General features: G+C 43.4%; 1 protein-coding gene across 2 annotated transcripts in view; it reads right to left on the bottom strand.

Annotated features, from left to right (window-relative positions):
• Positions 1-336: 336 nt before the first annotated feature.
• Positions 337-12,327, bottom strand: part of Gsk3b (glycogen synthase kinase 3 beta) — a 148,577-nt gene continuing 136,586 nt past the window's right edge. Inside the window, exon 12 of one of the 2 annotated variants that reach the window (XM_051149897.1) lies at positions 337-625. In XM_051149897.1, the coding sequence (XP_051005854.1) occupies positions 558-625 (68 nt within the window). In that variant the 3' untranslated portion in view covers positions 337-557. The remainder of the gene's footprint in view (positions 626-12,327) is intronic. The other variant, XM_051149898.1, reaches the window with a different exon arrangement.

Genomic DNA, 12,327 nt, shown 5'->3' with positions numbered 1-12,327 from the left:
AAGTGACATTAAGTCCCTGTTGAGTTATACCTGCTAAGCTCCCAACCAATTTCAAGCTGTGCACTGTATCAAAGTCTTACACCAGACTTTTAAAAGAAAACAAGTTCAGAAAAGAAACCAGCACAGAACAGGTTTTCTTCTGCTGTGGTGGGGGCATGAGGCAGGAGTCTGTTTTTAAGGTATACAATAGCAGATGTCTGATTTAAAAAAAGAAAGAAAGAAAGAAAGAAAGAAAGAAAGAAAGAAAGAAAGAAAGAAAGAAAAGATTGTCTTGGGAGAGACTGTGTGTTCTAGCGCTCTGCCCCTCCCCCTCCCGCCCCTCCCACCTCTTGGATCTCCTGAAAAGTGAGAATACAATGAAATTGGTTTATATTTATAGATATTTTACAAGGTTAAATAAGAACAACAATAATAAAAAAAATTGAACACTAAAATGAACAGGGTTTTTGTTTTTGTTTTTTCCTCTTTTTAATTTACTTTCCAAACGTGACCAGTGTTGCTGAGTGGCACTCAAGTAACTGCTGGTTTTTCCTGCGCAGCTGGCTACTTGGGGCTGTTCAGGTGGAGTTGGAAGCTGACGCGGAAGCGGCATTATTGGTCTGTCCACGGTCTCCAGCGTTAGTATCTGCAAATCCAAAGTCCCGAGAGAGCATGAGCAATGTTATGACACTGCAAAGAGCACAAGTACACGTGTAACCTGTACACAGGGCTGTGGCCTTCCAAAGCTGCTGTCTGATGTGCTGGTGCAGGCAGACAGCAGTGGGCCTTCCTCTCTGCTTGGAGCTAAGTGATGGCACTTGTGTGGGGAAGACAGTACATTTAATTGGTCTGTAATGACCAAGGGAACTGGAGGTCATTTCGGCCAAGGCTTCTGCTATAGCTGGACCAGCAGTACTCAGGTTGTGACTACTGAAGACACAGACTGCAAGAACACACAGGAACTGGACTACTTACAGGTAAGCTGGTCGGCTCATCAACTCCATAACCGCTGTATAAAACTGCACTTCCTTCCTGAACTCTTCATTTTCCGGTCCCTCGAGTAATGTGCCCTTGTATACATCTGACCCATCGGGGGCAGTCAACATGGGGAAGCTTTTGTTTATTCATTAATTTTTTTCCTCAAAATATTCATAGCTGCTTTTAGTTGTATTTTCATTAAATGAGGTGACCTCAGAGTCACACTGCCAGAGCATGGAGACATCCTGACTCACAGGCATTTGGCACATGAACCAGGATCTCTCTCCAAAGCCACAGGCAGCCTTTCCCAGCAGGAAGGCAAGAGTGAGGTCTAAGGCTTCAACCATGGCTTCTTGAGGCATGCCCTGCTGAAAGGGAGGTGTTCTGCTCACAGTCACCTAAACGTGTTGTGCCAACAATGCAACATGACAGACCCTTCCAGACCTTTGTTTATGTTTCAGGCACAGGCGACATTACAAAACATTTCAGAAGACGCCAGGAAAATGGGAGTTACTTCAGAATTGCAATGTTCCTCACAAAAGCATCCTTCCTGCAGCATTTTCTGGCTCTGCTCAACTGCCTACAAGTGCATGGCCACCGCCAAATAAAACGTGTGTCCACACTTTCAGCGGAAGATGCCAGGAGGAACTGCTGCTCTATTCTTGAGTCCAGGCCTAGAGGGTCACCCACCGAATCTGCACATAAACTAGCACTGTCAGCAGTGCTGGCCCCGGTGGCCTCCAGGTGTGCCAGCTGATGCTTGCCAAGGCGAGCACACGAAATGCCTCACTTACACCAGCGACCTGCAGTTACAGTAACTACTCTTTGGCAAAGTCCTATATAGCTACTAATTTTCAGGTGCCCTTAAGCAAGCTATAGCCCATTACTGTATGACCTAATCCAAATTAGTCTCCTCTTCCTTTCAGTAAATTCAGAGTTTGTTTGCATGGTCACCATGAAATAAATGAACATAAACCTTTTCACAGGATCACATATCTGGAAATGAGTTTGCTGTCTGAATAATAAAGTTTGTTGGACACCCATGTTCCTCAGATTTGTAATCAAATGATCTTATGTTTTTCTCAGTATTGTATGCCAAATCATGTGATAAGGAGACTTTCCTTTGCCAGGTGTGGGAGCCATCCTTTCCTGCACAGTGAGAGAGACCTGGTTCCAGAAACAAACAAATCCTTCATATGCAAACTTACAGCTCTTAATTCATATTAAAACAAAAAACAAAAAAAACCCAAAAATTCCACCAACACAAAACCCTTTGTCTGACTCAACAAACTCCACCCTCAAATCAAAGCACATGTGCTAGAGAAAAGTGTCATGTTTCAGAGGGAGATAACACATAGGGAGGAAAGAAGGAAGCGCTGAGGGGGGAGGGACGGTGCTCTGAGAGCTCCACACTCAACAGCAGCCTCAACAGAGCACCCACAACAGTGAGCTGAGCTCCGTTCTGAGAGCTTCACTTCCACCAGGACGATGCTTAGGGGCCAAGTGTGACGTTGGAACTGCTGTTCAACGGGTGCCTAGAGGAAACCAGCTCGAGAGCAAGCAAGAGACAGGACGAGTGGACCACCACTGCCCTCACTTGCTGTGGACATCCGTGTTGTGTCTATAGCTCTCTCGCCTTTAATAGTTAAACGAGTTCTCTTTATTTCCCCTTATAGTCATTCTCGTCCTTTTTGCATAAGTAAAAGTGATGCTACAATCTTAGGGTCAAAAGACAGGCTTTGACCAGTCCATAAAAGGGAGTCAACTAAGAATAAGCCACTGACTTACTTGGGCTTCACACTGATTAGCTTTCTTAAACTCAATTCCACAAACAAACTGTCAATATAACTATATAACGTAATAGCTGTCACTTTGGACTGAGTCACTTAGCATCTTCATACCTTAATTCTACAATGTATTAATAATACCACCTTCCCACACAAAGGGCCTGAGAGAGGCATGATACAATAAGTGTTCAACAAATGGAACCGTCAGAGAGACACCCATAGTAGTGCAAGGCAGAGACAGTGACTTCAGTGGCCACAGTCACACTCACAGTGATTATCAGTGGCCACAGATGTTAACGTGTGAGTACTTTTCTCCTTTTCTTACACAAGGAGTCACTATAAATGGCTGCAGCTGAAACTACAGACATGTCCTACTAGGCCCTACTATTATCTGGGTGCTACCAATGTGCCAGACACCATACGAAAGCGTCACATTTGTAGGGATCACATCTGTGGCCTATGCAGCAGCCTTGAGCAATGGGTATAATTATTGTCTCTGTTTTTCAAGCAGGAAAAAGGTGAAGGAGAGACTGAGTGACAAACTCAAGACTCTACTTAAGCGGACGTGGGTGGAGAGGAAGCAGAGGGAGCACAGCAGGTCACAGCAGGGACCGCCCAGCACGGAGAGCAGAGAGTTTAAAAAGATTTTGACTTAGAACCAAATGAGTAAAATCCATTGTGTCTTCCAGAAGCTCAACTTTATTACATTAAGACAGAACAGTAAATTTATAACAGAAACAGAGCGTTCAGTCTGCACGGATGGACAGACAGAAGTAGTCTGGACGGGAACACAGAGATGACCCCCACACTTGGCCAACCCTCTCCAGAGACAATGACTCCTCCCCCCCTTCTCCTACAAAAACCTTGTCCCCCACCTGAACAGGCCTGAGAGGAAATGGACAATGGAAGTCACAAAACAATCTGCTCTGGAGAGACGGAAGGAGGCATGAGATCATCCTAATCTACTGTGGTGTCTTCTAAGACAGCATCAGGGACTCCTGCCTCTTGTCAATATACATTTGTCAACTACATGAATGATCCGATCTGACCTGGAAGTGGATCTTCCAACCCCCGGCAAGCCATTAGATAACTGCATCCCCTACAACATCTATGCCTCCCTTTGATGAAAAATTAATTCTTCTCATATAATATATCCTGGTTATGGTTCTCCATCCCTCTACTAGTCCCAGTTCCTCCTCACACCTGTCTCTCATTAAAAAACAAGCTTCTAAGAAATAATAAAATAAAATAAATAATAAGATGAAATAAAAACTAACACAGCAGAATAGAACAAAACAAATAGAAGGAAAAGAGCCCAAGAAAAGGCATGAGAAACAGAAATAGACAGAGACCCACTCAGTCACACACTCAGAATCCCATAGCAGCACTAAACTGGCAGCCGTAGTACATATGCTGACCTTAACTGTATCACTCAGACCCTCACCTAGTCAGGCGGCTTCTAAGTTCCCAACTCACAGAAGCAACACCAGAGAATGGTCACCCTGAAGTTGCTACATCAGTATGTGGAAGAACGTAAATGCCACTGAGGGTCTGTACTCAAAGGCCTAGGACTGAGCCCGGCTAGGACACTGACATGTTTCACACAACATGTACAGGACTGTCTTAGGGAAGACAATGATTACATCACATAAACAACCGTTTCATCCTGAATTGTTTTCTTTTTTAACAAACTGTTTTCTAGCTGAGCAGTGGTGGCACACGCCTTTAATCCCAGCACTCAGGAGGCAGAGGCAGGCAGATCCCTGTGAATTCGAGGACAGCCTGGTCTACAAAGTGAGCTCAGGACAGCCAAGGCTACACAGAGAAACCCTGTCCGGGGGTAGGGGAATGTTTTCTGAGAAGGGTATATAGTTCCAGGGCTTTTGTGCTAGATTCTACTAAAAGAATTACTTTAGGAATTAAAATTATGGGCTGGAGAGATGGCTCACAGGTTGCTCTTCCAAAGATCCTGAGTACAATTCCCAGCAACCACTTGGTGGCTCATAACCATCTATGATGAGATCTGGTGCCCTCTTCTGTCATGCAGGAATGCATGCAGACAGAACACTGTGCAGACAGAACACTGTATACATAGTGAATAAATAAATAAATCTTTTTTTTTTTTAAAGTTAAAAATATGCTGGGAAATGGCGGCACACGCCTTTTATCCCAGCACCCGGGAGGGAGGCACAGTCAGATCACTGTGAGTTTCAAGCCAGCCTGGTCTACACAGTGAGTTCCAGCACAGCCAAGGCTACACAGAAGAACCCTATCTCAAAACAACAACAAAAATAATTAAAAATACCATCATGATTGTTTCATGTGTGTTCACATGTATGTGGATGTGTGGGTGTGCACATGAGCATGTATGACCGTGGAAGTTTGAGGTCTACGTTGGGACTCTTCCCTGAATGCTCTTTCACCTTATTCTCTGAGGCAGGACCTCTCAATTAGACCTAGCGCTCACCTACATCAAGTCTCCCTAGGCAGCCTGCTCTGCAGAGGGATCTCCATTTTCCAGGTATTGGCAGCTACATCCACAAGGCATTCACAGGGTTCAGAGCTCCAATCACAGCACCCTGGCTCGCCTGGGCAGTAAGCATGTAGCCACTGCCCCCCTGCCCAGCCTCAAGGCACGTTTTAAATGTTTGTTTTACTTTTTAAGACAGTGCTTCATTCTCAGTGCAAGGTGAATAAAACTAGGCAGCAAAGCCTGGTCTTGAGCTCCCCAAGTGCTGTATTACAGTCTGTGCCACCACACCAGCTTGCAAAAGTTTGTACATGGAAGTCCATATCTGGTAAACTAGGATAGTAGGGGGTAGGGGGTAGGGGGTAGGATGTGTGTGTGTGTGTGTGTGTGTGTGTGTGTGTGTGTGTGTGTGTGTGTGTGTGTGTGTGTGTGTGTGTGTGTGTGTGTGTGTAAAAGAATGCATGCTGTCCTTAGCCCCAGATACTCAGAAATGTGGAAGCTACTAGATTCTGGAGCCATGCATGCTGGTGTGTGTGTGTGTGTGTGTGTGTGTAAAAGAATGCATGCTGTCCTTAGCCCCAGATACTCAGAAATGTGGAAGCTACTAGATTCTGGAGCCATGGATTGAGGCAACAGTCTCAATGCTGGAGAAACTGCCTTAACCTAGCTTTTCAGCCTGTAACCTTAAAAGTTCTCATATTGATTTCTCTTTTCTTCTTCACTCCTCATTTGTACTAGTAATCCCTACCGATTCTGGGGCCAAATGTGATTATCAAATGTGCAAACTGGAAGACAGTGGAGGTCACACTTTAAACTGTTGCCAAAAGGTCTTATAGGCAGATTATGTGGGGTCGGTTGGGAGGAGAGCACAGAGAATAAACACAGGAGCTGAGGTCTAGTGGTCCTGCCACCGTGAAATCAGTATTCCCAAAGCGTAGGTCTATAAGAACAGCTCTAATCAACAGGAATGCTTATGCTGTGGCCCAGTGGTAATGACAGAAGTGTTCTATTTATACTGAACAGTGTAAAAATGTAGTGCCTTATTTGTTCTACATACTTTCAACATCTCCAAAAACTAGTTATTAAAAATGTAGTATTTCTGCAAGGACACACTAGTAAGAGAATATTTTGGGTAATCAAATTAACTCAAATGCATTTCACTTCTGTTACTATGCTCTACCAATTGCAGTCTAAAGCCAGCATGTTTGTACTTATCGGGCTTAATGGTTAGAAATCTCATGACGTCAGGTCCTATAAAACAAAATTTTGGCACCCAGAAATATAATATTTATACTTCACAGGGAATTTAGTCAAGCTACTCTGAGTGAAAATAAGTGGTGACGCAAAACGGTCTCTTTGGTTATAACGTGCAGGGATAAGCAGAGCTACTATTCACTGGGATCACTGTGTATTCCTAAACCTACACTGAGACTACAATTACAATTTATACCAGCGAGCGCAGCGCTCCACCCACACAGTCAGCTTTGCTTCTCTCCCAATAATGCCTATTATGATTTTGATAGCTAATAGTAAGGGAGAGGAAACCCTCCTTAGCAGCACATCTTCAGCTCTTTCCAGATTATTCCTAGAAAGAGATCTGGCACAAGATACCAAGGCAAAAAGAGACGGGAAGCAGAGGCCCATGACTCAGCCTGCCCACCAGCAAGACTGCTCCCACTGATGTGCTGATCCCCGCGTCTCAGGGGGAGAGAACTGAAGCACATGGGCTATGGGAAATAGTTTTTTTTTTCTTTTTCTTTCTTTCTTTCTTTCTTTGTTAAAAGATCTAATTAAGGAATAATGAAAAATAAATAAAAGCAGGTAACTTCAGACAAGAAAGTGAAATCTGAGAAACACTGAGGAACATCCAGAACGAGCTAAATCAGGATTTTAGGTTACACTAGCAGACAGTGGAAATCCCTAGGCAACATCTGACTTAACACAACAGGACATGCTTTGCACACACAGAAACACTATTTTCTAGAAGTGGCACCTACCACTCACTGGCCTGGAACTCACCAATTAGGCAAGAATGGATAACCAGCAATCCAAGAGACCCTCCTGCCTCTCCGCCTTCCTACTGCTGCACTACACGCAAGCACCGCCATACCTGGCATTTTAAGCATTCGGGGGCTTGAACTAAAGCCTCATCCTCGCAAGCCAGGCATGTCACAGACTGAGACAGTGTCTCATACAGCTCAAGAAGGCCTCAAACTCCTGGTCCACCTGCCTCTGCCTCCTAAGTGCTGGGGACAATAGGCACGTACTGCCATGCCAAGCTGGCCGGTTTCGTTGCTGCTATTCATCTAACGCTAACGAAGTAAACTTAACTCTAACATAGAGTACATACACGCTCGCTGGTGTGAGTCTGTTAAACTACAATAGTTTAAAGTAGAAATCTATATACCCAGAAGAGCTACACACACTTGGCTGCCAAATTGGTAACATGTAAAAGTATGTATATACGTGCACAGTGAACCTGCCCACCTCTACTCTCCTGGGAAATGAACAGGTACTTTCACTGCAATGGAGAGTATAAAAACTGGGCCAGGGTTTTTCAGAAGGCAATTTGACAGGGTGTATTTAAAACTTTAAATTTCCTCATCCCCTAACATTACTCCCCAAACTATTTTAGTAACTATTTTAAGTGAATAAGCAAGGCTTTATGCAAAGGTAAGTTTCAAAGCCCTTTTCTGAAGAGCAGAAACAACAAAACCCCAAACACTCCTTAAATACAACTCTTAATGTTCCAAACTACGGGAAAGACTTAGATGAATTACCACAAAGCCTTAGCAATTCAATAGTATTTAGTAACAGAAGAACACAGCATGTGTCTACAGTAGCATATCTTCACACGCAAAACAGCACAAGCCCATTTCACAGAAAAGCACATCTCTCTGGCCATTCAGACAGACTAAGACCAAAACCAACATTTTCTGTGATAACCTACAAAAGCAAGAACACAGAACACACTATCCCCCATGTTACCTATGTATCTTTAGTGAAGGAAAAGAGAAGCCACACAATTTTCTAAAAGTCTACATACATTTAGGTTAAGATAAAGACAAACAGAGAAGACAGGGTTGGGGAGGGCATCCAGAGGTGAATGCTACAGCAGACACTACAACGCATCACACTGAGACTGCCACAGAGACCTCTAGAGGGGTGACGCAGCAGCGGCCCATGAACAGACGTCACACACAAAAGAGCTGCCGAACTGACAAGGAGAGGAACTGTTCTGGATCATTCTTACCTGACTAAAAAGAAATGGCTACTGATGTACAAGGTGAGAGGAAGTTTGAAGTAAAAATAGGGGCAAGGAGACCAGGCAGCATGTCTAACTAGACTCTAGGAAAACAGATTTCAAAAGCTTAGACAACAGGTAAGCTGGAGTCAGGAACTTTCAAAAGCCAGATGGTGGTGGTGCACGCCCATAATCCCAGCACTCGGGAAGCACTCTGTGAGTTCAAGGCCAGACTGGTCTAGATAGAGTTCCAGGACAGCCAAAGCTACCATATTTTTTGGACTATAAGATGTACCTGACCATTAAGACGCACCCATTTTTTGGAGCAGTAAAACAAGAAAAACAGTAAAAACAGCAATCGGACCATAAGGCGCACCCTAATACCCTCCCAACTTTTGGGGGGAAGTGCATCTTATGATCTGAAAAATATGGTACCTAGAGAAACCCTGTCTCAAAAAACAAACAAACAAAAACAAAAAAGAAAAATTCAAAGGAGCTGGTAAGAGAGAAGAAACAATATTTAAAAGCACCTGTAGCTTTGATCAAGTAATTTCAAATATTCTTAACCATGAAGACAGGTGAGAGGCATCAACAAAACAGGGTTTTCCCTGACAAGCTCTTTATTTTAGAGGACAACACACATTTCAAGAACTGAACAGAACAATGTAAATCTAAGGGACAGGCCAGAACTGGCTCAGATGAGGAAACAGCAAGACCCGGAAGTTCAGCCCCTGCCCAGGTGAAATAATGGAGAAGCAGATCTGACTCACTCTTACCATGATTCCCTTTTTCACAGAAAGGTTTTCAACTAGCCGGGTGTGGTGGCGCACGCCTTTAACCCCTGCGCTCAGGAGGCAGAGGCAGGGGGAATCCCTGTGAGATTGAGGCTGGCCTGGTCTACAAAGTGAGTCCAGGACAGCCAGGGCTAAAAGAGAAAAACTCTGTCTCAAGGGGGAAAAAAAAAAAAAAAAAAAAAAAAAAAAAGAAAAGAAAGAAAGAAAGAAAGAAAAGTTTTCAACCAGGAAAGGAAAACAGAACCCTAATCAACAAAACAGTCTGAAGAAAGGGCGAGATGCATACTTTAAATGTCTTCAAACTCAGAATCCACAGTGCAAGAAATAAATCCAAAATGTATTCCAGGATTCATGTAATAAATGTTGAAGACAGAAGAAACTTCCCTGACTCTAGCTCTCTCACACAAAACAATCAGAACAAGTTTAATTTCCATCTTCGAAAGAGCTGTTTTTAATGGAAAGGGGCTGAGAATTTTCTTGACAACAAATATTTCTGAGGGTCTTGGTTGTTGTTCTGACTCATGTATAGACTCATGACTATGACATAAAGTTAGTTTACAGCTAAGCAACAAGAGCAGCAGTAGCCAATCTCGCCAAGGTGACTAATCTCTACTAAGACCTGCTTAGTTAGTTTCACTCATCAGTAACTGTGGTAATAGGCAAACAGTCCCTAGTAGACCTTGCCCCCTTTGATAGACTGTTTGGATAGAAGCCAAACGGCATATTTATGAAAGGCAAATATATGCAAGTGCTATACAACAGCACTGAGAAGTACCCTCAAGAGTTTGGCTGGGCGAGCACACTCCTATGTGGATCACTGAAGAGAACACATACAGACATCACTTTAAGAATGGGAGGAGGGGGCGTCAGCTGTATGATGGGTGATGGGAAAATGGAATTTGGTCATTTTGTCAGTAGTGGGTTTCCAGTTATGGGAACAATCATGAGATAGATGTTTTGGGGGAAGAATTAACATAGACACTCTCTAATTTAACAAAACATTATACATACATGCATGCATACATGCATGCATACATACCTACCTACCTTCACATTTTAGCATCGTCACCAATAAGATTTTAAAGACTTAAAAATCCCCCCCCCCCCCCCGCCCCGGTATTTGTCCAATCTCCATAGTGGCAGTTTTCCAAGATATCCACATAAAAATAGATTCTGCAATGTATTCAAATAGTTCCCTGCTGTTTGTCATTCAGAAAGCTAGTGGTCCTATTTATCACGCAAATCAAAATCTGCTACTCTAGCTTGGTTGGTACATAAGTGACCCCCATCTCTGTATGCAGCAGCCTTTTCTTCCACTAGCTGTATTAGGAAGTTCAAGTCCTAAACTGGGATTAATGACTTCAAAGTTTGAACTCTGATGCTTTTATATTGTAATGTTTTCCACTGAGTTTTAATCACTGCGCCCCCACTGTCTATCTGAACACTAAACACAACAGAAGGAAAAAGTAACCAAAATATGTTAATGCCATAGACACTACCTCAACCATTTTCAAGAAAGATGAGAGGCATTGTGACTACACAGTTTCAGCAGAGGCCACACGGAAGAGCTAACTGTATTCCCAGAATAGCACCAGTAGGATTTAGGACTCTATCCAGATAGTAAAGATAGATAGATTCATGTATTTACTTCTGCTTTTCCAGGAGCAACAGCAGAAAGAATCCATCAAGATCTAGGTATCTGGTGGCCATGTGATAGTTTTGGCCATCAGTCCAAAGCTTGTTTTGTTAACAGTCAGTATAATCATAGCCCATTTGTCTTGCTTTTCTGCTTCTGTCTCATTTACTTAGGACTGAGCTTTGCTCACAGGCCAAAAGAAAAGCCAGAAAGCCCCAGTCTTTGCTCTAGGCAGTTCCAAACGTGACCGCTTCGGAGGCAAGCACCAGGAACCTCTGTACCCCAACAACTGTGCTCTGGACAAACACACTGCGCAGCCTAGAGCCTGAGTAGAAATAATGCTTTAGCAAGTCAGATGGTAATTTCAGGGCTCTGCCTTACTTCTGAATTCACTTTTGTACCTAAACCTTTTTAGATGACTGACAGGCTCCATCCTGAGCTGCAGAAGGCAGCATCAGCCTCTAAATTGCTAACTACTTAAGATATAGAAGGTTCTATTTCAGGGACTTGAATCAAGCAGGCCAACTACCGTAAGAACTCAGAGGTTCATACTCAAATTCCTTAAGCCCAGGGCACACTGGGGTTGAGTATGTGGTAGTTTAGTTTAGATTGGATGATAAGAAACTGACAATAATTTTAGATTCAGATATTCCAGTCTAGAGCTTTGCAGCGTATTTATTTGAGGCATGTCACAGACTCGGAAATGATTTGTGAGGAAAGCTTTGTCTATGCCTAAAGGGATTCTCTCACTATGTCTATGTGGGGATGGGGTCTTGCTTATCCAAGAGGAGATGGGCCTTGCCTTCCACATGTGGATATCATACTGCTTTGTTCTGAAGTAAGGACTTGTTTTTAAGTCCTGGCCCATTCCGGCCTTGAACTCATGTCAATCCTCCTGCCTCTGCCTCCCAGCTGCTTGTATTACCAGTATGTGCCACTATGTCCAGCATTTCTTAAAACATGCCTGGACCAGTCCTTATCTTGCTGTTTTATAGATAAGGAAACCAAAGTAAGAAAAACAGAGGACATGTGTTTTTAAAGTTTATTAAAGAATGTCACCTCCATTGCCAAACACACATGTATAACTGAACAGAGGCAGCTGTTAAGGTCATATATATCATCTGTTGGTGGACACCAGTACTGAGCACATACTTACCTGACCCTCATTTGGGTCCCTGGAAAATTGTATTACTTGTGGTGTCATATGGTTGGTTCATACAAGAAAGTGCTTAAATAAAGTGTCCATATGAAACACACTCACTGTCTGAAAGTGAAACCTTCACTGGCTGCCATTGCTGTCAATACCAAGTCTGGGGACTGTAAGGGCCAGAAACACTCTTCCTCCTAAGCCAACAAATTTCCTGTTTGACCTACAATGGAAACTTAAGTACTGACAATGTTGACTTCACCACTGGGTAGCTAAAAGCTACACTATGAGA

Source organism: Acomys russatus, chromosome 8 (assembly GCF_903995435.1).
Source record: "Acomys russatus chromosome 8, mAcoRus1.1, whole genome shotgun sequence".
In the NCBI taxonomy this organism is placed as follows: Eukaryota; Metazoa; Chordata; class Mammalia; order Rodentia; family Muridae; genus Acomys; species Acomys russatus.
The sequence above is the reverse complement of the archived record's forward strand: the minus strand, read 5'-3'. Positions and strand labels throughout refer to the sequence as shown.